General features: G+C 42.6%; 1 protein-coding gene across 1 annotated transcript in view; it reads left to right on the top strand.

The window, feature by feature from the left end:
* Window positions 1-24,825, top strand: part of LOC147672520 (cAMP and cAMP-inhibited cGMP 3',5'-cyclic phosphodiesterase 10A-like) — a 909,783-nt gene that overhangs the window by 349,521 nt on the left and 535,437 nt on the right. The window contains exon 8 of the mRNA XM_086947973.1: window positions 6,327-6,385. Coding sequence (XP_086804099.1) covers window positions 6,327-6,385 — 59 coding nt within the window. The remainder of the gene's footprint in view (window positions 1-6,326; window positions 6,386-24,825) is intronic.

Here is a 24,825-nt window from a genome sequence, read left to right as displayed (position 1 = left end):
TTAGTCTCCAGATATGATCTAATAGCCTCCAAGATTTTAGTCCTATTTTGTTCTTTGTGTAGGATTTCTTCGTTAAGTCTCCAGGCCGTTTGTTTAGGGGATGGTTTAATGTTACTGATGGATAAAGATATACATGAGTGGTCCGACAGTACCCTTGGCTCAATTGAAGTATCCTCTATCCTTGCTACGCCATTTTGTGTAATGAAAATGTAGTCAATACGGGAGAACGAATCGTGAGGGGAAGAATAGAATGTGTAGTCTCTATCAGTGGTGTTTTGTATCCTCCACGCATCAATTAAGTGGAATTGTTGGCATAGTTTGATGAAGGCATTATGTGATTTGTTTGGCTTGAAAGTACACTTCGAGTCCCTATCTAAGGCCGGGTCAAACGGAAGATTAAAGTCCCCCCCAATTATGTGTATCGCCGTGTCAGGAACCGTCGCAATCTGTTTGACTAAATCCTGCCAGAATTCTAAATCATTAGTGTTAGGTGCGTAGATATTGGTGACAAAGAATTCTGTGTTATCCTTAGTGAGTTTCACCGTAACCCAGCGACCTTTTACATCTGATGAGGAGGATAGGAGCTCTACCTTGGACTTCTTTGACAATAATACCAGAACCCCATTCTTTTTACCGAGTGCACCTGACCCTACAACCTCTGTATAAAACTTGTTGCGCAGAGTATAGAATTGTTTAGCATCCAATTTGGTCTCTTGTAGCAAAACAATGTCCCCCTTTTGTCTCCGCAAATAATCTAATATCTTTTGTTTTTTAACGGGCTGATTCAGACCCTTAACATTCATGGATAAGACTTTCAATCGATCAAGAGAGGTTGTACCAAGTGGAGTGGACAGCGTTCTATGTGACATTTACAGTGCTATAAGTGTCATGGTTGTAACAAGAGACCATGGAAGACATGGTATTTGGTGCATCATGTAGGGACACATTGTCCTGCCACTCAAGATAAGATACAGTCTGAAATCACCACCAGATAACTGGATACCTGATGATATAGCATGCTTAATCTGAGTATAGATATATAAACACATCATATGCATGATACAACTTGTCCAATCAAGAGCAAAGAGACAGGTAAGAGAGGAAAGAGATGATATGGGAAGAGGAGGAAAAAGAGAGAAGGAGAAAGGAGGAGAAATAAGGAAAAATAATACAAAACACAGAACACAGCACCCACCCCCCCCCAACCCCACGCAACCCCCCACCCCACCCACCCCAATTGTAATACAGAAGCATGGCGACGTGAGGAAAACTGCAGCAGCCCCCCCGCCTAAACTTAGTCATTTAAAGACATTGGAACAGTCAAACATAACGGAAAATGCATATAAAAGGCTATGCAAGCAGTGGAACGTTGAAGTAATGCAGCAAAATCGACACGTGTTCAACAGCACACCCACTCATTGTATCTTCCTGGCAAGGCAGAATAATTTCTGTGTGTGTACTGAACTATGATTATCGAGTAGAAATTTGAGAAGATATCAACATGACCTATTAGAAGATATTATGGCATCATATCTCACTTCAAGGCACCAAGTTGTTAGTGGCTAGTAGAATTTATGACATCGCCTCAGTGGCGAAGAACCTGAACAGAGAACAGTAGGACATCATTAAACAGTAATCAAATAGACATAGTTTTGACAGAGCGAATCCGGTCTACTCCGGGTAGCCTGACAGTGTATCAAAGTCTGGAGTTAGACAACTCTTTACAGTGCATACATTACCGGCCATCATCTCATTGGAGCCAACCAGGCGAGCTGACTTTAAACAAGAGGATCTGATCAAAAACAGCTGGGCCACTCCAGACTGAGTCAGAGAGGTAAATTAAAGAACTTCCCGAACACCCGCAGACTTGGGGTCCATTCGGTAGGAACCCAGCAACATAGAGGCTTTCAATAACATCAGAGTACAGAAAGTTTTATGATAAGTTTTATGATAAGACGTTTTATGATAAGACCTAGCGTGGTCACTTGTATCCTGAAGCAGAAGCCGAGGCCGATAGACCATCTGGGTTATTAGTTTCCATGTCGCGCTTCATGTCTCGTTCTTCCACATCCTCAAGCATGCGTTTGAGCTTCATTGGATCCGTATAGTAGTGAGCCGATCCACGTATTGTCACCCGATATTTCGCCGGGCCCGCAAAGCCAAATTGGTATCCCCTCACCGACAGAAGCGGACGAAGGGCGAGGAAAGCCTTCCTTGTCTCGACGGTCTCCTTACTGTAGTCTTGGGAAATGTAGACTTTGGTGTCCTTCCATAGAATATGATTGTGTTTTCTCACGAAGGCTAGGATTTGCTCCACATGTTGGTAACGCAAGGGCTTACATACGATGGGTCTTGGTCCTCTTTGTGTTTTAGTGATCCTTCCTGGGACTCTATGCGCCCTATCAAATTCCAGAGGATTTGCGAAAGTCATGTTTGTGGCTTTAGTGAACCAGGACTCCAAGAACTTGATGCACGAACCATCCGAATCCTCCGATCCCTCCGGAATTCCAAAGATGCGTAGGTTCCCTCTCCTGTTCCTGTCCTCCAACTCGGCTAGTCGTCTGGTTGTCTGGTCAGAGGAGATGTGGAGGTGCTTCAAGGCCGTTGAGGTTTTAGCCTCTATATCCTCCAAGCGACTGATCCGGGATTCTGTCTCTGTTAGACGCGCGTTGGTGTCTCGGATATCTTGACGGATTGCCACCACTTCCTCCTTAGTAACCTTGGCCAAGTCTTTCACCTCGTCTAACCTATTTAGTATCATATCCAGTGCATCTGGAGTGACTTTCTTTGGCTTGTTTGGTGACCCCGGGTTCGAGTGGTCCGATTTAAGCCTCTTGAAGGTTCCTTGGTCTTTGGTATCCATTTTAACCTTTTCTTTGATGCGCAGATGCCTAGGCAGCAACTTAAGAGCTCTCTTTCCGGTACTCACGTAGCGCAAGCAGACAGCACCAGCCTGGGTAGGGGCTTAGTCAGCCAGCACCTAGATCACTGACATCAATAGCATTACGTAGCAGGCAACTGAGGAGTAGAGCGACCCACTCATTCATTTACCATTGCACATGGTGTTATCTGAGACTGGGACATTAGGGAGCCCCCTGTGAGATGATGTCGAGAATTTCATGTAGTCATGTATTTTCATGTATTTTCACGTATTTTTCATGTAGTCATGTATTTTCATGTATTTTATGTATCTTCATGTATTTACTTCATTTATTTCATGTATTTTCATGTATTTTCATGGGTTTCCAGACGCAGAGGCAGAAGCATCAGCCAGTGTGAACAACACGTGCATCTGAGCCACTGAAGAGTGTTTTACAGGCATTCAGAGCAGCAATTATCCTTTCTTTTCGAAAGCGCGTCAAAATCCTTTCCACATGTAAAGTTTGTTGCCAGCAGTGCTCGTTTTGGCGTTAGAAGTGGGCATTTAATCAATGCTGGGCTTTGAAATAGACCTTGCCTCGATGCTCGTGAATTACCAAGTGGCGGCCGCCATCTTGGTAAAGGTCAGTGAAGTCTCTGCATGGCCGGCCCCACTGTTCTCAGTCGTTCGGCGTAAGTCAGCTGCCCCCGAGCGCTAAAGACTGCAAACGCGCTCACCTTCTGCCGCTTTCCTTGCGCTGCCGATTTTTCTTCTTTGTGTCTTCTTTGTCTCTCTGGAGGCTCACCTCGCGCTCCGCCGTTCGCTTCACTGCCACGCTGCCGCCATTAGCGCTCTAAGCCCCCGTCGATGCAGCCTTTGATCCGCTGCAGTCCCGGACACGGGAGTCAGGTCAGCATGCTCAGGGAGTGATCCGATGTACAAATCTTCGGTCACGTCCCCGCTGCAGGCATTGGAAGGTGTCCCAAATACAGGTTAACACGCTCGTGGCGGGAGGAGAGACGCTTCAGACCGCCATCTTCCTCGGCGTCCAAGCCACGCCCCCCTTACTCAGAATATTATAAAGGACTGTCTAAATAGCGACCATGGAATGAGAATTCCATGGTTGTCTGAAGTTTTAAAATCTTTGAATGAAGTTGGTAGAGGAACTTTGTTTAATGATCCCACAACAATAGAATTGCAGGACAAAGTTCAGGTTAAGAATGCGCTATATGCACTTTACAATAATGAAAGGCTCAGAAGCGAATCACAAAAATCAACTGTAACGAAATATATAGGCAATGGATTGTGTGGACCGACCTTACCGCCCTATCTCTCGCTGCCTATGACTAGCTGGGAGAGATCATTGTTGTTTCGTTTAAGGGCAGGAACAGTAAAATTTATGTTGTCATTTCCACTAGGACATTGTCATAGTGTTGATTCTACCTTATGTCCCTGTGATGGCGTGAGCATTCAGGATGATTTGCACTTTTTATTTTTCTGTAAATTTTATTCTGTGTATATCAAATGGTTTTTAACTCCGTATTTTAAAAAATCCAGACCACTGACACTCCAAGACTCATATAACATGTTAATTGCCTTGGATAGTGATGAACTGACTTTTCGTGTCAGCTCTTTTTTAAGACTGGCCATACGAGCACGCAAAATGATGGAAAACCCATGAGCATGATAAATCAGCTTTGTTAGTATTATCATGGAAATTAGCATATTGTTCTTAAAAATATATATATTGTATTGTCACTGCATAAAAAGGTATGTCACATGTATATTGATTTTTAATTACTATTTGTATGTTTAATTACTTTATGGTTGTTGATGAATTATGTTCGGTACTTTTATGAATTTTAAGGAATTCGAATAAAGGTCTTTTGAACTTGAACTTGATAGTTTGTTGTTTTCGTGGGCCACTCTCACCCGTTATTGTCTTCTCTCAAGACGGGGGTGTTTGCAGAAGTTGTCCTGCGCTGAGGATGACCTGCAGTAAGACCCAACTAGTTAGGGGAGACTAGGCTAGTTGTACAACAGGTAAAATGCATTTTGTCATTTACAAAATGTGACTCAGTAACTGGTTACCGAATAGCGTTTTCCTTTTGGGATTCAGTATTAGGAAGGGGCGTGTTAGGGTGTCCCTGCCTTATTCCAAATAGCACTGGTATGTATGAATGTTTTGCAACTGAAAGCAGTTGCAAGACATTCACAAATTACTGAATTCGTAGAGGAGGCGTTAACCCATTTGCAAGCGGGAAGGGGTCAGACCCCATCCCACAGACCACTGCCTACTCTTAAAAAAAAATAAAAGTTTTCATTTTTATTTTTTGTAATGCAGCCTATATTCCTTGAAGGAAAATGAGCTGCATTACGTAAAAAAAAATCTTTATTTAAAAAGCAGTCACAGTGGTCTGCTGACTCCAGCAAGCCACCTTCCTTGTGATTGTTGCCATTCCCAATGAGTCGCGAATTGCGACCTTCCTCATGAATATTGATGAGGCGGGTCCATTTGCGACCCATTGGGAATAGGGAACAGTATCCGAGGCACCTTTGTACATAGCGGTTTGTGATTTCCTAATTGCATCTGGCCCATTGTTTGCTGTCCAGAAGCCAGAGAGTAATTAAAGTCAAACTCCAGGCATTCGCAGCATAAGCTACCAAGATAGCCAATAACCTGTAGTTACGAATCAGTTATAAGGGTTAATAAGTGGGTCATACAAGATCCAGTAAAAAGTCAGTCAACCTGACAGAATTATTCTCTTAGATACAGCATTGCAGCTCCCTTCCATCATTTTCTGAGGGGTTTGGATCGTGGAACCAGCAGTGCACTAGTGTAAAGTACAATGCAGTTGATGCAGCACTGCTCTAAGAAGTCCCCCTCACCATTGTGGTGCAATGATTGGAAATACTGCCAACAGCTGTTGCTACCAAAGTCTACGGCCCTTTGCGGACACCTTAATCAGCATATATGTGTAAGGTGTAAAAACCAATGCGGCCACCTCAATCAGCATATATGTGTAAGGTGTAAAAACCATTATCTGCACTTTCTTGAAAACATTTGATAGATATGGATCCCTTGGATGGGTAGGGAGGCAGAATCAGTCAGGCCTCAGATCTTCAGTGGCCATGCACAGCCGACTATCATCTTCCTGTTTTTTTTTTTTGTTTACCTGACTGACAGGTAATAAATCCAAATTAGTAAACTACATTGTTCAATTTGAAAAGAAATTATGATTAAGTGTTTAAATTGGTTCATAAAATTAGGGCATGGGGGCAGGGTTACTGTAAAAGATGTTTTGGAAAATAAGCTGAAGATCTTTAAGAAACTTGTGCTTCTTATATTTGCTTTATAAATATGAGCTGTTAACACAAATGTCAGACTATTAAGGTGTTTATTCATTAAAGAGGTAAGCAGTAGTTAATGTATTCTGAAATTGTGCCTGTTTGCATTGTATTTTAGGTCTGCAGGGGCCTTGCCAAACAGACGGAGTTGAATGACTTCCTTCTTGATGTATCAAAGTAAGTGTTTCCGTTATGGCATCAAATGGTAGTACTTAAACTGATTGATTGCTCAGTGCAGACCTTTCCTGGCTAATGATGTGAAAGATGCTGATAATGTCAAAGCATTCTTTGTTTTTTCATGTCTGTGGAGCAGGCGGAAGTTCAGATGTATGTTATTTGCAGATTCTGTTTTCTATACTTCAACAAGTAAACAACTTGTAAATGTTGGTTTCTGAAAATTACGGCTTTGTCACTTCTAGGTTTCTTCATGTCCAGCCTGAACTGCCAGGCCAGGTTCTACCTGGACTGTAATAATTTTGCATATGTCACCCTAAGTGGAAAGGGTATGCCCAGACAAGGGTCCCATGCTCGCCATGCCACTGAATTCAACCTAGCCTGGCTGATGAGGGGTGATATCCCGAAACCGATCCCAGAATGCTTGTTTCCACTTCAGGGAGGACCTGGCCTGGTAGTTCAGGGTGGACTGTCCCATGGGGAGCAGGGTCATGACTGATTTGCACATGGCTGTGTCCAAACTGGAATGGCGTGGCAAGCAAAAGAACAATGGATTTAACCCAGATTTGGGACTGGGGTTGAATTTTGATTTTTTTCAGCATTACGTCAATCTGCTCATTTTGAAAATGGGGATACCCTCTCCAGGGTAATTTTGATGAATAACACAATTATAAAACGCATAAACTTGATAAGACAATGTTCGAAACCCTTGAAGGCTAGACATTTTAGGTCTGGTGTTAGCGAAGACCTTTCGATTTTACTAAAATTACTTATATTACAGAGTGGAGGGTAGACATTCTGTAGTTATAGTTAGGATTCCCAGAGAAACGAATTACTTGGATTTTTGCTTGCTTCTAATTTTGTTACTGTTTTATGAGCCTCCAGGAAATGTTGCCAGCCTATTCATTTTCTTACATTGGCTGATGATGCAAAGTTTTATAGTGGTTAGTTAAGGGGGTTCAAAAAAGGGGCCTCCCAAAATAGGTTTTTCCACCACTGCATTTCCATAGACTTTTTAAACAGAAGTAGCAACAAAATGAGTGACTGGATTTACATGAAATTTGACAGGAATATAGAGTATGATGTGGAAAGTGTCCTTTTTTTTAAATTTCATCTGAATTTTGTTTTCAGTTGTTGTTAAGTAATGAGGGAGTAACACTTAGTGATATATTGGGCTGCTGTACCTTTGCTGTATACTATGGTACATGGCGCTGACAAAACACATTATTGGATAAATAAATCCCTTGCAAAATAAAAAGCAGCCATATTGTTTAGACTACACTTTCTATGTTTTAACTTGAAATATAGCTTATTACTATTTTTGTAATGTATAGAAAGAAATGAGGCACTTTAGCAAAGTCTGAAGAATTTGGGCAAAGTATTTTTATTGATTCATATTCACTATTCCCACTCAAGTCTATATAACAGTAGGCAAAGCGCTGAACTTTGAAGAGGTGGAATTTACTATTCCCACTTCAGTCTACACAACAGTAGGGAAAGTGTTGGACTTTGGTAGGGTTAAATCTTCTATTCCCACTTCAAATAATGCAATCGTAGAGAAAGCGCTGGATTTCGGAGATGTAAAATGTACTATATTACAAACAGCGCAACAGTAGGGAAAGTGTTTAACTTCCTAGGGGTAGAATTTACTATTCCCACTCAAAACACAACATTGGGGAAAGTGTTCAACCTTGGAGGGGTTAAATTTAGTATTTCACTCCAAACAAGCCAACAGTAGGGAAAGCATTGGATTTCGTAGGGGTACAATTTACTGTTACCACCCCAGTCAGTCCACCAGTGGGCAAAGTGTTGGAGGAATAAAGTTTACTATTCCCAATCCAGTCTGTGCAATAGTAGGGAGAGGTAAAATTCAATATTACCTATTCACACCGTGCAACAGTATGGAAAGTGGTGGACTTTGGCAGGCTAAAATTTACTAACCTCACTACAGTCTCTGCAACAGTAGGGAAAGCATTGTATTTTGGAAGGGTGAAATTTACTATTCCCACTCCTAAAAGCGCAACACAAGGGAAGGTTTTGAACTGCGAAGAGGTTAATTTTACTATCTCTACTGTAGTCTAAGGAAGGGTAGAGAAAATACTTCACTACAAATACATTACGTATATGAGTAACCCCATGGGTGTAAAAAGTATTACTCTTCATAAAACAATTACTAATTAACATTAAATATGTAAATGTATTAAAAAACTAAAAACAATGAATAATTACTATTACATAAAGTACCAATTAATACATCATTTTTGTACAATTAATTAATGTCCCACCCTGTTCACTTACACACCTTGCAGCCCTTACCTTTTTACAATAAATTAAGTAATTACACTTTAATAATTATTACTTAACTATCCACCCAAAGCCCCTACAAAACTAGCATCCTGCAACTTTTATTTTTAATACGTTTACAACGTACTGCAGTACTTTCTTGAAAGTATCTAGTACGTACCTCAGTACCAAAACAACAATTTGAAAGAATTCATAGTATAATAAGCAACCTTATATGCTTACAAACAATAAAAAAACATACAATATTAATTTAAATATTCTATATAAAACCAACTTAAAATACACAAACCTTCGAAATGATAAAATTATAATTATAACTTAGTTATAATTTGCACCCTTACTTTTACTCAAGCACTTCTGTACAGTATGTTGTCAAATCGCTAGCCAGAGTAAATTAACTAATACTCTGCCCTTTACCATGCACAGTCTTCTCCTAAATTGTCATTTGAGAGAGCATGACTGTTACATATACAATGATTTAACTTGCTGTAAGTGATGTAATATGAAAGGGTATAAACAGTGCATGAGGAAGTCAGAGTTCAAGTTAATTTAGTCTGGCTAGCGAGTTGATAACACTGTATGGAGGTGTGCAGGTTTTAGTAGGATTTGAATGGAGTGCAAATGATAACTTTGTTATAACTTTAACTATAGTAACGTTTGTGTAGTTTAAGGTGGTTTTGTTAAGAAATAAATTAAGTTTCCCTAACGACAAACTTCAAGTAATATCAGGTGCTTTATTCAACATAAAGTGCAGCAGCTGGCTTTCAATCCTGATGCGTTTTGGCTTGTGGAGAGCCTTGAATACAGGTGAGCAATCCCTTTGATTACAAAGTGATCACATGTTTAAGGGGAATTACAGACTACCTTGCTTTTGCATAGTCTTAAGGTCATACAATCAGTGTGCACATTAAAAGTATGTTCAAAGCACTTTTCGTTCGTTTTTCAATTAATGAGGAGGGCCTGGCAACTTCCACAATAAAGTTTTGCAAAAACTATGACAAAGCAAGTATCAGCCATGCAAAAAGGATGACAGCCAATGCCCGGCCTGTTAGCTTTGCCAGTGCTTGTTTTAGATATAAATGTGAGGTTCAATGTTTCCCATCTTTCATAAGGAGTATCGAAGGAGGATTTTATGAAAAAAAGACTGTTTCTTTTGGGGCAACCAATATTAATACTAGATCTTCCTGAATCCATATCTTTAAAGACCCCTCAAAAAAGATCTCAGTCTTGCAAAGATCATGATAAATTGTGTTGTTGGTGCCAGTAATTGATGATAAAGACACATTTCCAAAACGACCTGCTTCTGGGCTATTGACCTTGGTAAAGCAAATAAATGACTCTGGAATTCTGGTTAAGGCTTCATTTAAGATAGTTATTTCCATACTCCCTACATCTTTAAACTTTGAATTCGATGTTCTTGCCCGTACTTCTACAAGAACAAAATTTTCACTGAAATGGCTTTGTCCGGAGTAAATACATACAATTTCCAAGTTAAAAGGCCCATTTTATTGATCTGTCAAGAAAATAGTTATACCAAAGCAGTCCATCTCTAGAATTCCATTGTTGCCATATTTTTTTACTGGATTTAAAATTAAAAATGGAATGTCTTTACACCAAATAATTTGAGAATTCCAGTTTCTTCTTTTGCCTTTTACCTCTAAAAACATACATTGTAATACTAACATCTTTTACCCAAAAATTAAAGTGTACATTTTTATTGAAAATACATTGTTCCTTATGATATTTTCTCCATATTTTAGCCTGTACTTCTTTTTTTAAAGTTGTTTTAGCAATATGTGTTCAATGTTAGCAGTACTTGTACTTGTAAAATAAAAATCTCTTGCTGTTTGACCTAGAACATTTAAGGGATCAGGAAATCTTTTGTAGAATCGACTTTGCCAGAGGAAATTCAAGATATATATCTCATCCCCCACCTAGAATTATTTAGCTGATTGGTTATATTAATGTCTAAGGTTTCAGATAAAAACAATTGCTTTTCTAGTAAGCTACATCACATTTACGGTATTTGCACACGAATTCACACAGTGTGATATGCTATTTAGTGAAGGTTGTAGCTGATCATTTACTCTTAATTAGAAACAGCTATATTATGGATAAGTAGAATATATGTAGATACTGCGCGGCTATTCTGCTCTTTATTACGGAGTGTGGAGAAGAGCCATGGCTTATGATAGGTGAACTCTCAAGTGGGTCAGGATACCCCTCCTGCCACAGTGGTAATACATTGCGTTGTGTACTCAGCGAAATTGCATGCATCGTTTATGGCTTGCTGTTGTTTATGTGCAGTAGTTCTAAACAAAGATGGTAAACCAGAACAGCTGGCTAAATCTGTGTCTTAAGAACAAAATCACAATAACTAGACCCTGCGAGTATAGTTCCAGTTTTCTTCTGTAATGTGATTTTAGAATGGACTTTTTGAGGATTTACGCAGTGTCTTCTCAAGCCGTAAAAATGCATCTGTGAATCTTTACTAGTACACTTGTTCCAAACAACTTGTTGTGGAGCCACGTTTATTTTCACTGGCAAGGCATAAATCTAGATATTGTATCTTGTATATGGCATACATTGTGCTTTTAAATTAGTATATGTTCTAAACTCGCAATATTGTAACAATTGCACTGAAACCTTTAGAATAGAAATTCTCGCTTCTTATCGTGACTGGCAAATGTCTCATGTTTCGGACTCAGATATGTTTGTTGCAAGGAGTGGCAATTTCCGTTAGAGATAATTTATATATAAATGCTCTGTAAATTTCAGTTAATTATTAATCCGAAAAGTCCTTCTCTCTTGAGAGGATTAGATTTCTCTGAAGAGCTTGGCAAGTGTTACATTTCATCTTTCTCTCTTGAAATACGTAGCAGCTAAGAAATCTGGAGAACCTGCCATGAAGTGGGAATACTGGAAGGGATATTTTCTGAAATACTTGTCAGCTCTGGAGGACGAAGGGTAAGAGGCATTTTCCAGCAAACGCAGGAAGCAAATCCTTTTGCACACTCTTGGGCCGGAAGGCCTTACAGTGTATGAGAATATGGTAAAGAAGATAAGACTCGCCAATGACTGTCTTTCAACATGCGTTTTAGGATTTAGACAGTCATTACTAACCAGTTGTCTGTACAGCCATAGACCGCTATAATTTCTTCCAACAGAAACAAACAGACACGGAGTCTGTGAAAGATTAAGTGGCTGCGCTTAAACGGTTAGCAGCCACTTGCAAGTTCGGACACCTCCACGATGACCTGGTATGTGACTTGATAATAATCCACACTGAAAATACAAATATACAGGAGAAACTGTGGGTGAGCGGAGATGCACCCCTCAATGAGAATATTACCATGGTCAAGAAAGTGGAACTGTCTAAACAGTGCGCTGTGGCCGTGAAAAAAGACTGTGCCAGTAAGGCCACTGTGTGCAGAGTGACTGACACTAAATCCCACAATAGCAAACCTCCACCCACTGTTGGGGCCAAGAACAACAGGAAGCCAATATCCAAAGCAGCCTGACTCCACAAGGCACCCAGTGACCACAAGAATAGCTGCGGCAGTCATACGTACGTAGCCAATGACAGACGGTGTCGAGCATTTTGTGTGAAATGCTCCTATTGTGGGGGTGATGGGTCATTTCGGGAAAGTGTGTAGACGTAAGCCCAGCAAATCCTCTGTTAAATGTGTCCTACAGGATTCTAACACAGATGGGGTGGAGGGAGAGGCTGATGAGGACAGTGTTCTTTGCATTGATGACCAAGTTCTGGGTATTCATTGTAACAGCACCAAGAAACCCTCTTGCTTTTTGTCCATTGGAGGTATACAAGTTTCCATGGAGGCAGACTCAGGGTCACCATACAGATCAGACAAAAGAGGAAAACCTGCCCTGTATGGTCTAATAGGTGGCCTCAACGAGGTCCTTTATATTATGTGACGTACCCAGAACCCGCGAAGGACACTTCAAAAATACATTGGCTCCGATTTATCAAAAATATTTTTTATTTTAAAGTTCATTTTTCTTGTAAATAGGTTGAGACAATCCGATGAATAAATATGTACATAAATATAAGAGAGAGCAGCAAAACAAAATTAACAGTGGTTCTTACTCCACACTATCATACCAACTGCACACATACTTAGACATTCACACAACACTATGCAAGGATGGTCTTTGATGGAATGGAGACCGATGGTTTGGTATCCTGGTTGGTTCTGTAGGTTCCAGGATAGGAACAGACGCCAACGCGCGTTTCGGTGTGCGGCCCCGTCCGGGGCTACACCTTCATCAGGGCAAAGTGAAGTGGAGCAACAGGAACCACAAGGAAGGTAGATAATCTGTGTAAAACAATATATTAAAAACATAATTTCAGAAAGCATCCTTACAAGGGTTCGGGGCACATTAATATCGAATAGTAAGTGACTACAGGGATGATGACATCCTGATTGCCTAACGGTAATAACTAGGCCAGCAAACAAAAATAAAACTAAAGAGACAACATGCGCATATATGCATATTTCAAGTGAACAAAAAATGACAGATTAAACACAGAACAAGGTACAGAAAGAGGGGTGCAAAACAGAAAACAGAGCGTGCAATTTATGAGTAGTTACAGCTTCTATGTCCTATATTTTACCTGTTGCTACTGAGCTAGACTAGCTTCAAGTAGAGAAATCTTCTCGTTAGTTATATCTGTTTAACCCGAGTGTGCCATGCAAAGAAGCTGATAGTTTCCTGAGGAAGTAAGGATAGATAATCTGAACTGACAAGGTAGGGGTTCTGCAACATGGAATGACGGTCCCACCATATCAAGGGGGTAACAAGTACCTGGTAAAGCAGGGAACAGCTCCGTAGATTCGGTTCCGTTTTAGATGAAAAATTACATATACTGGTGTGCACGCACAACGCCGGCCGGCAGACAGCTGATACAAGGTCTAGAAGAAAGTTCAAACTTCTTAGTTGCTAGTACATATAGGTTAAATAATTTCATAACTAGTCCCAGGGTTAAAATATTCCCGGTATCTCGTGGCGCAGAGTTTCCTTTAAAGATAGGGAAAGACAGAGGATATGTAATCTGTAAATAAATACATATTGACCGGTATCAGGGAAGTAGAGATTGTCATTTACGTTCTAAAGGGATAAAAAGGACGCAAAAAAGGGGAATAAGGGCAGGCGTCCTTACCAGGTAAGATGTATTTTCCCCTTTCAAACAAGTTAAAAAAGAACGGCTTATTCGTAACGCAGGGTTTCCTTAGAGGATAGGAAGAGGCAGGAGAGACGCAATCTATGCGCAAAGACAAAATGACGGAAGTATCGTTTAGGCTCAGTTTACATAATAAGCTCGGAAAGTAAATAAGAGCTGCGGAGCATCAAGGCACGATCGATGGCATCGTCTTACCTGAGGAAATGATGTCTAAAGCGCATCCGGTCGGCGGCGGCGGCAACACACGCGGGGGCAGAGAATCAGCAATGAAAATGCAGTGAACGCGACCCTTTATAGAGATACCCAACTTAAACTCGGGCCAGCTGTTGTAGTACAAGATAGCTGACGTATAGACTAAATCAACAAAGGATCGGGGGAACCGAGCCTACTAGTAAATAATGGTGCGGCCATATTGGAAGAGGAGTAAACAACCCGCAATTCAAGTTGAGGGCTTTTCTGAGCAGTTACAGACACTTCACAGATAGGCGGGTCCTTAAGTGTGTATGCGTATATAACAACAGGCTGCCAAAACGCATAACAGATGAACAAAAACAGAATGAAAACGCAATATCGGAGAGAGGGACTTCATACGCACCTTAGACACTCACCTACTCCCCACAGACCTGCACCCTGTCACTTTCACAGGAGAGAGTATTCCCATGGTAGGCCTCCCACCACTCCGCTTTGAGTTCAAGGGTAGGACCTCAGAATGGAATCTGTACATGGCGGGAAAAGGTCCCTCTGTATTATGTTGGACAGACAAAGGGGCATTAGGGATTCAGCTGAATCCTGGAGGTGCCACACAAGTACTCATGACAGACAGCCCACAGACATGTGAGGGTGGGACATGGAAGGACGATTTTCCAGCAGTCTTTGGCGGCACAATAGGCAGGCTCACCCAATTCACACCCAGAATTTGCCTCAAGGACGGAGCCACACCAGTATTCCATAAAGTAAGGAACATCCCATTCAACTACAGGGAGGCACACGGCGCCTGGAAGACAACGGGGTGATTGAGCCAATTGAGAGCGTAGAATGGTTGGCGCCTTTGGTAGTCGCACGAAAGCCCAATGGAAAGGTGCGCCAGAGCATAGACCTGAGGGAACTCAACAAAAACATCATAGTGGACAAATTCCCATTGCCCAAAATCAATGAAATGTTGGCCCAGACCAAAGTAATCAAATGGTTTTTGACCGTTGACTCACAGCGGCGTACCACCATATCTCGCTGCACCCTTCCTGTAGGAAACATCTTTCTTTACACCATTCGGTCGCTACAGGTTCCGGCGGATGCCCTTTTGCCTGGCATCCGCTGCAGTGGTGTTCCAGAAGCTGATGCAAAAGCTGTTTAAAGACATCAGTGGAGTGCAATATTACCAGGATGACATCCTGATCATGGGAAAGACCAAACAAGATCATGATGCAAAGCTTTCTACAGTACTACGAATACTATCGCAAAAAGGCCTTACAACAGAGTGGGAAAAGTGCAAATTTGGCCTCCACACCGTCACCTACTTGGGACACGAAATAAGCGACAAAGGCATCTCTCCCAAGAGTGCCAACGTGGAAGCAATCAAGTCAGCACCTACACCTCAAAACTAGGAAGAAGTATGGTCTTTCCTTGGACTGGCCGAATTTTATAGTAAATTCGTAAAAAACTTTGCCACCAAGACACACCATTTACGTCAGATCCTTACAGAAAAGAATGCCTTCGACTTGTCAACCGATACCAATGAAGAATTTCTACAAATCAAGAACGAAATTTGCGACGCCGTGCCTTTTCATGGCTTCGACCAATCTGCCCTCTCCATCCTCACCACAGACACCAGCGACAAAGGACTGGGAGCTGTCCTATCACAAATGTCCAAAGAAGGCGCAGTGACCGCCATCAGTTTCGCGTCTCGCTCGCTGGCCCCCAACGAGGAGAAGTTCAGCGTCATTGAGAAGGAAATGCTGGCGGCCATATGGGCGATGGAAAATTTCTGACAGTTCCTCTGGGGTTCTAGGTTCCTCCTCCGAATGGACCACAAACCACTGGTTAAGGTTCTTACATCCAGCGGACATGCCAGTGCCACTCCGCACATTGCAAAAATGACCCTCAGGTTGTTGGACTTTGTGTATGACGTGGAATACATACCTGGCAACAAGAACAAAGTAGCGGACTACCTCAGCAGATCGGCGGCTATGGAAGGTGCGCCCGCACACACGGAATGGGACGAGTACATGATCGCTTTCACCAATGATCAGGAAGAAGTCATAAGTGCGCACGAATGGAAGGCAGCGTATGAGGAGGACCCCGATCTCGAGAACGTAAAAAGATTTGTCACGCAGGGGTGGCCAGAGAAGAAGCACTTGAACACCGCCCTCCGGAAACTCTGGGAAGTGCAGGAGGAGCAGTCCATTAGCGAGAATGTCATATTCCTCTTACGAAGGGACAAAGTGATTCCTCCACAACAGTTAGTGGAACGCCTGCTCACGATCTTGCATGAAGGCCACTTAGGAATCGTGACGACAAAGAATCGAGTCAATCGTATTGGTGGCCTGCTATTGACAGCCAGGTGGAGAGGCATGTAAGGACCTGCGAGCAGTGCAGCAACGCAGACCAGGCACAAACCATGCTACAACCACCTCTGGGGAAGTTCACCACTCCCACCAGCCCATGGGAAGAATTGTTGGTCGACATTCTGGGACCCATTCTTGAAACGTGGGGTGTCCCCAAGTACGCCATTGTGTTTATGGATCAATACTCCACGTGGCCTCAAGTAGAACTGTGTGAAAAAGCGGACACGATTAGGATTTTAGCCTTCCTCACAGCCACATTCTTGAGAGAGGAAATTCCGAGAGTCATTACTTGGGTGACGACAGTCCCCAGTTCACCTCCGAGAAATGGATCGCATACATGAAAAGGAATGGCATTGTGACCAAACACACTCAGGTGTAGTATCCTGCTGGAAAGGTTCTCGTAGAGACTTGTAACCGTGTGATCATGGGGTCCGTGCAAGCAGCCATCAGCGCGGAAAAGATTTGGGGGATGGAAATTAGACACACCGTATGGGCTTATCGCATTGCTCCCACAACAACAGGATATATCCCGTTTAAGATCCTACGGGGCCGATACCATTTCACACGAGACAACAGTTTAGATGAACCTGACGCTAGAAAGTAAGTGGTCCCCGGCGGTAGTCCGGAGCAATTTGGAGAAGGCCCAGAAAATGTACACAGACCACTACAACAAAGCGCATAGGGTGATAGCTGTCTTGCTGGAAAAGGGGCAGTGGGTCGGAGTGAAGCTGGCACAACTCCGAAGAAAAGGCGACAGCAAATTCAGCGAACCTCTGCAAGTCAAAGAAGCCTACACACGATCAGCCTTATTAAGTGACAGAAAAGTATGGTCCCACAGCAGACCTGCCAAGTGCAATAAAGTGATTGGATGGGACAAGGGAGATGCCTCATCAAGCACCAGTAACACCAGTTGGGATTTGGATAATGAGTACAGCCAAGAGACAGACACACAGAGAAATGGCACAACAAGAGACAATGAAGACAGAAGTGGCAACGCACAAGAACAGAGAAGCCTAGAAACCGCACAACAACTTAAACCTCAAAAATACCAAAGTATTTGTGAATCAGACATCATGCGACAAGCCCCCACAGCTCCCAACGGTAACCAGCAAGGGAGTCCAAGGGAAATCAGGGCACACACGAAGGAGACACACACGACACAAGCAACCACCACACGCACCCTCACATGTAGGGCAGTAGTGATACCCAAAAGATCCAGTGAATAAGACATGTAATCTTGTGGTATGCTGTGCCGGCCTTATTCCCTGGTCTTCCCTGATCTCTCCCCCCCCCCCCCCCCCCCCCCCCATGATTTTATTTATTTATTTCATGCGTTTTTATATAGCGCAGACTTTACCCAAAGGTGTCAGAGCACTTCACAATAGTAACAGTAATGATACATTAGGAGAAAATTACAAGTGAACAAATTACAAAAGCAAACGTTAAGTTACATGAGGCAAAATTGACAATTGTGAGCAAACAAAATACAAGAGGTAGCAAACAGTACATTACAGGAGGAAAAAGTGACATGTGTGCAAGTTACAAAAGCGTACAAAGTACAAGTAGAGGTATAATACTGCAATAAATGGCAGACACTCAAGCACAAGAACAAACGTTACGTAGGCAATGGTGGCACTTGTGCAAGTATCTAAAGCAAACCAAATGTAAGAGGTAGCAAACGGTGTGTTACAAGAGAAAAGTGACGTGTGCATGTTACAAAAGAGTACCAAACACAGGTAGAAGAATAATACTGCAATAAATGGCAGACACTCAAACCACAAGATCTCCAGAGAGTTTCAGTTTATTCGCCAGGTAGCGAGGAGAGGAGGAGTGCAAGGCTTTGTGGGTGATACAGGCAGTCTTGTAGCTAGATCTTGCCTCGATGGGAAACCAGCGGAGGGTGGATAACATGGGTGTGATGTGGTCGCTTCTTTTGGCCCCATAAATGAAACGAGCTGCTGAATGGAGAATAGTTTTAAGGGGGGGACAGGTGGGATTTGGGGAGGCCAGTAAGAAGAGAATTGCAGTAGTCCAGTCTGGAGAGGACCAGCGTTTGGACCAGGGTTTTAAGGTCTTGCTCTGGGAAGAAGCAATGAATTCCCCAAAGAAGGCGCAGTTGGTATCGAGCAGAGTTTTCAATGGAATTGATGTGGGAGATTAGATTGAGTTTTTTGTCGAGAATGACCCCAAGGGATTTTGCGCTGTCCACAATGATGGGTCTATTGTTAAGTAGATTCATCTGGTCCATCCATGATTAAACCGAGGGAGGAGAAAGTGAGGAGGAGGAATTCAGTTTTGGAGGGATTCAGAATCAGTTGATGAGTTGTCATCCAGTTTTGAATGGAGTCGAGAGTAGAGCTTAGGATGGAGAGATCGTGAGTGGAGGCAACCTTGAAGTAGATTTGTGTGTCATCTGCATAGAGATGATAGTGGATCCCCGATTTACTTAGGAGATTTCCCAGTGGTTCTAAATAGAGATTGAACAATGTGGGTGCAAGTATAGAGCCTTGATGAACACCTTGACCTACCGCCAAAGGAGATGAAAGACTGTTCGCTATTTTGACCATTTGTGATCTATCAGAGTGGAAGGAAGCAAGCCATTTAAGCACATTGCCCTCCATGCCCATTCTCTGTTGAAGTGTGTTGAGAAGAGTGTTGTGATTGACAGTGTCAAAGGCTGCAGAAAGGTCCAGGAGAATTAGAAGACAAGACCCCTCATATGGGTCAAACCATCTTTGTTTGATATTCCAACTCAAAGTTGTCACGTTTTCCTCTTGCATGAATAATGCAGATATTGCTAGGCTAACGCAGACTTGCCTTGCTCGTAGCATGCACTACAGGCACTGTTGGCCAGCTAATATGCAAAACGCAAGTGTAAGAAATTAGTGTATTGGTTGAGGGGTGTAAAAAGCCACCCCAAATATTAATAATCACAATCCTTGTCAAGGCGAATTACAAACTTCACTAAGCAAACCTGCCTAATTAACTCTGTAGTAGCTTAACACAAAGCAGTCATGCTTAGGCAGGAAAATGACAACTTTCTCAAATATATATATATGATTTTAATATTACATTAAATTTGAAATTACTATTAAAATAAGTCATTGCATCATTTTTCTAGGTGCTCCCTTTGTTGTTATGATATAATCCTCTGTTTTCTTATGCGAGAGCCTTCCTTGCTGCAGTTAAAAGCAATTTTCTGGGTCTTTGCTGCTAGGGATTGTAAAAAATTAAATATGCATATCCAACCTTTTAAACACCACTTTCCTGCTTTATAGACATTTAGGGCCTACATTAGGGGCGCCTTGTAAGTATTGAAAAGGAATATTTGGGCTGGCAAAAGGTTTAGTTTGTAGTTGTGTAGTTTAGAGCTGCAAACACCGATGCAAGGGCTGGTCTGGGGACACATGTAATAGGGCTACTTAAGTGGGTGGGACGAGTGCTGCCGCCCACTTGTTGTATTTAATTTACAGGCCCCAGGCACATGTAGTACCATAGACTAGGCAGTTATAAGTAAATTAAATGTGCCAATGTAGGTCTAAGCCAATTTTACCATGTTTAACAGGAATAACACGAGCACTTTACAATTGGTTGGCAGAAGTAAAGTGTGCAGAGTCCTGTGGCCAACAAAATCGGGTTCAGTTAAAGAAGGCAAAAATCTGGGAGAATACCCTGCAAAAGATGGTAAATTCCAATAGCGACACTAAATGAACTGTTTATCACTGGAACATGGTGCAAGATTACACTCATCCTAGAAATTCTTTTCATAGGCTACCTCAACAACACAAAGGGCAAACCTGAAGATAATCTGGCGATTACACGATACTCCCTAGGAAACCTCAAGCACATTCGTAGAACCCTGTACTTGCCATTTCTCCATCTTTGCCTTTCAAACAGCCATTTTCAGTACTTCTCTCAACTGCCAGATAATCGATCACAGGTTCTTCACCCTCCCAACATATGTCTCCACCATACAAAATAACACTGGCACTCTTCAGCCTCCTGGACATACAGCTTCATGCAGTGGACCACGAAATCAACAAACATAGTGAGCAAAACTTTGGCAGGCCACATGTTTATGCAGTTCTCCAGCTCAACCCGATTGGGCTTATTTTTTAACCATTCCATGTTATGCCCATTACATCAAACCAAACCCAGACAAGCAATAGTTGTACTCTGTCAGAGACTACCCCATTAACACACAGACCCAACCAGTTATCATATCAACCATCAAGCCTACCCAGACAACCTTCTACTTGACTATCAATTCAGCTTCAGATTGTACTGAAGGCCTTTTCAAACATTCAGCCTTTTTTCCAGTTTTGTTTTGAGCTCTTATTGCACCTAAACAATCTGTTTACTTTCTACATCTTCAACTATACACAAACACCGCCGTTCCTCTGTGAGGGCGTTCTTGGTTGTTCCAACGCTGGTCAGTTCCTCTCACTATCCAATTCCCCCCTCCATTCAGAAAAAGCATTACCTTAAATGTTTTCAGGTTACCCTTAGTGGTCTTACACACGTTCCCAGAATGTCATGATTCTTAGGTTGTAGAATTTCTTTACTGCTCCTAAATTAACTTTGTGCCTTAACACTTTACCTGGGAGCATCTCATCCAGTTCCTATTTGTTCCTTTAAAATATATATATATATATATATATATATATATATATATATATATATATATATATATATATATATATATATATATATATATATATATATATATATATATATATATATATATAATAACTTTAAATGCGCCTGCGCTTGTATATTGAAAGGTGCACTGCATTTTCTTGGCTATGTACCTGATGCGGTTTCATTATCAGTTGAGCCTTTTCCATGACACGGCTCCGTTATTTTTAAATTTTTCATCTGTGTTTGAGCAGGTTTAGCTATGACTTCTCTGCTGTATAGGATTGCTGCACATAAAATGTGTTTGACTCTAACCTGATAATGGCCCTGTTAAACCACATGTTCAGGTTGAAAGTTCGACATAACTTAGGACTGTCTAAATTTCTATTTGATGAGAATACATATTACGACAAAACAAAGTTACCCTAGTATTGGAACTTTCATAGATTCCCATGCTTGAATCATTCCCCATTGTCGAGATGGGTGTTCCTGTATATATAAAAATAGCAATACAAACCATTACAATAAGAAACTAGGCCTAGGTCCAATCTACTTTTGTAACATATCCACCTCTTTTTGTAAAAGAGACCAAATAAAATCAACAACCAATCAGATCAGCCTTACCCTCTAGAACCCTCCTGAGAGAGCCTCAGACCATCAGATTTTCTTCCGCATGTTGTGCCAGGAAGTCTCCACTGAGCTCTGCTCAGTATTTTCCTTATTACCTTAGTCCTAGAGATTTTTCAACTGATTTCTTCAACAGCTTCTTCAACAATTTCTTCAGCTTAGTGTCAACATGTCTGACAAGAGTGAGGCCTTTTTAGAGCCTGTGCCACCTGCTCTAAAAAAAAAGCTTTACATAGATGACCCTCACAAGGACTGCGTCTATTGCCTCCATCCAGATCACAAGGTTAAAGATTGCAAGGTTTGCCGTACTTTTGCCACAAAAACCTTGAGAGACCATGAGTGACGTCTTATGGCCTGACCCCAAAAGCTGAAATCCAGGAGGGATCCTTTAGTCAGTTATAATAGTGATGAGGCCTCATAAGCTTCCTCTTCCAAAAGATCCCTGAAGAGTTCTAGATCTGACCCCTCTTCTTCTGAAGACCAACCTGGTAAAGCCCCAAAAAAGACTTTCTCTTAGGTCTGACAGGCAGAGTCCAACCAAATCTCACAGAGGTGTAAAGGAGAGGGCAGGACTATCTAAAGGAGATTCTGCAGTGAGGAAGTAGAGTTCTGTTCCTCCATCTTGTCCTCGTGACAGGAAAAAGGACTTCAAAAAACCTTCCTCTGAACCTTCTGAGGGAAAACATACTAAGAAGATTCCACCGTTGGCAAAGAAACAGTTATTGTCTTTGTTGACGCGCAGCGAAAAGGTACAGTCTTCTCAATCTTGTCCTACTCGAGTGACGGGATAGTCAAGTAGAGTTTCCTTGCCTTCTTCGAAGGCGGTGTAGTTTTCATCGTCGTTGTCGGTGACGACGAATGCAAAGTTGATAGCGAAGTTGTCATCGACGACTTTGAGGAGGAGGAGGATGACGACGGCCCTGGTGATAACAGCAGTATTGTGATGGTGCCGACGATGGTGATATCTGCATCGTCGACTGCACCGTCAACGACATAGTCGATGGTAGAAATTTCCGAGTTAATCGTCAGGAAACGTTGCATTACTCCAGGTCTCACTTCTCCCAGCAAGGTGACACCTCTGCTGCCTACTCATCTTCTAGAGGAGGAGGATTCTGGGGATGGAGGTCCATACGGGTTTGCTCAAAGCCCTTCTGAACTGCATGTGAAGTGCCAGGACCTAGAATCAGAAGATGGATATGAAGAGCAGAAATACGGTCCTCCTCAGGACCATCGTGGAGGTTACCAAGAGGAGATGGTTTGTATGCCATCCTCCTTGATTTCGGACTTACAGCTCATGCTCTCAGACTATAAAAGGAGTTTTCCAACTAGATCTCCGGCTCAGGAGCAGGTTTCAACTCTAGCTGTTCCACCTACTGGGCCTTCCACCCTTCGGCTGCCACCACCACCACCAATGCAATTACTTGTGGATCCACCACCGTCGACTCCGATTATTCAGGAGGATACCTCTGATGGCGACCAGGTAAATGCAATTCCCCTGGATCCAGACAGGGAATGGAATGAGTATATTATCCCTACTCCTGCTTCACCTTCGCCGGTGCCAGTGGATTCTTCACCTGGAGTTGTGGGCGGTTTCCATAATTTGTTGGAGAGGGCAGCAAAAAGATTTGAGCTACCTATACCTTCGGTCCACTCTTGAGTGCTTCCTATACGATTTCAAAGAGCCCTGTAATAAATCTGAGAGCAATTCCTATCATTGGTCATGTTAGGGAAAAGGGGCTCAAGGTTATGAAGACCCCAGCTACAGTGATTCTGGTGCTAACTCGTTTAGAGAAGAAGTATAAAGCCCCAAAGGATAAACCAGCATGCCTGGTGAGTCAGCCTAAACCGGACTCAGTGATATGGCAGGCAGCACAGAGAAATTTCACCTCCAGACAAGGATGGCAGACGCCTGGACAATGCTGGAAAAAGGTTTTCTTCAATGTCAAGGCTTCTTGTGAAAGTGGCTAACTCATTGGCCAACTCGGGGAGCTACGACCGCTAGATGTGGTGTGAACTCTCTCCCTACCTTGACCAGTTCCCTGATGACAGCAGGGCAGAAGCGAAAAACATTCTCCAGGAAGGGGAGAGGGCCTCCTCAGAAGTGATTGATTGCGCAATGGACATTGCAACAACTGTTCCGTTCCCTGGCTGGAGCCGCAGTCCTTCGTCACCAGGGATGGCTTTGAGCTACCTCATTTAGGCCTAAGGTTCAGAACAAGATTCTGGACCTCCCCTTTGATGTGGAGGCGCTCTTTGGGAAGCGCATATACGATGCGCTTCAGGACATTAAAAAAGATACGGACGCAGCAAGATCATTAGGGACACTCCAATACCGAAAGGTCCCTTTTCGTGGCGCAAGGGGCAGAGGTCTTCCCTCCTACAGAGGAGGTTACCAGCAATATCGTATATGCCGGCCTTGCAATCTTAACACCCGCAATATAACCAGCGGCAGGGGCAGTCCTCGTCATATTCGAGGTCATCAAACAGAGGAAGAGGGGGGCGCCAAGGGATGGAGTCTTCTCTGCTCCAATAGCGACCTGCTGGCTCTGTCTACTGTTTCTATCCCTCATTTAACACCCGTGGGGGGAGGATTTCACGTTACTTCCAAGAAAGGCAACGGAAAACATTGGATTGTTGGGTTCTCCATATAATCCAATTTGGTCACATGTTGGAATTTGTCCATCCTCCTCCAACCAAGCCCCCTCGCACCAACATGACAAAACATCTTTGTCTCTTGCGCTTAGATGCCCAAAAGATGCTGCAGAAGGGGGCTATAGAGCCGGTCCCTGTCTTACGAAGGAGAGGGTTTCTATTCCTGGTTCGTCCTAAATCGAAAGACTGTAGAAAAGTGGCGCCCTATTCTAGATCTGAGGGAGCACAATACCTATCTCATCAAAGAGTCATATCGGATGATCTCTTGCAGGACATACATCGGCTTTTAAATTCAGGAGATTTCATGGCCACTTTGGATCTAGAGGGCCCATATTTTCCAGTCCCCACACATCCGTCCCACAGGAAGTTTTTTCGCTTCACACTAGCTAAGAGCCACTTTCAATTCAGGGTTCTTCCCTTCGGCCTCAGATTGGCACCAAAGATCTTTACAAGATACT

The sequence above is a fragment of the Lissotriton vulgaris genome, unplaced genomic scaffold (genome assembly GCF_964263255.1).
Source record: "Lissotriton vulgaris unplaced genomic scaffold, aLisVul1.2 SCAFFOLD_490, whole genome shotgun sequence".
NCBI lineage: Eukaryota > Metazoa > Chordata > Amphibia > Caudata > Salamandridae > Lissotriton > Lissotriton vulgaris.
This window is presented reverse-complemented; position numbering and strand designations above follow the sequence as displayed.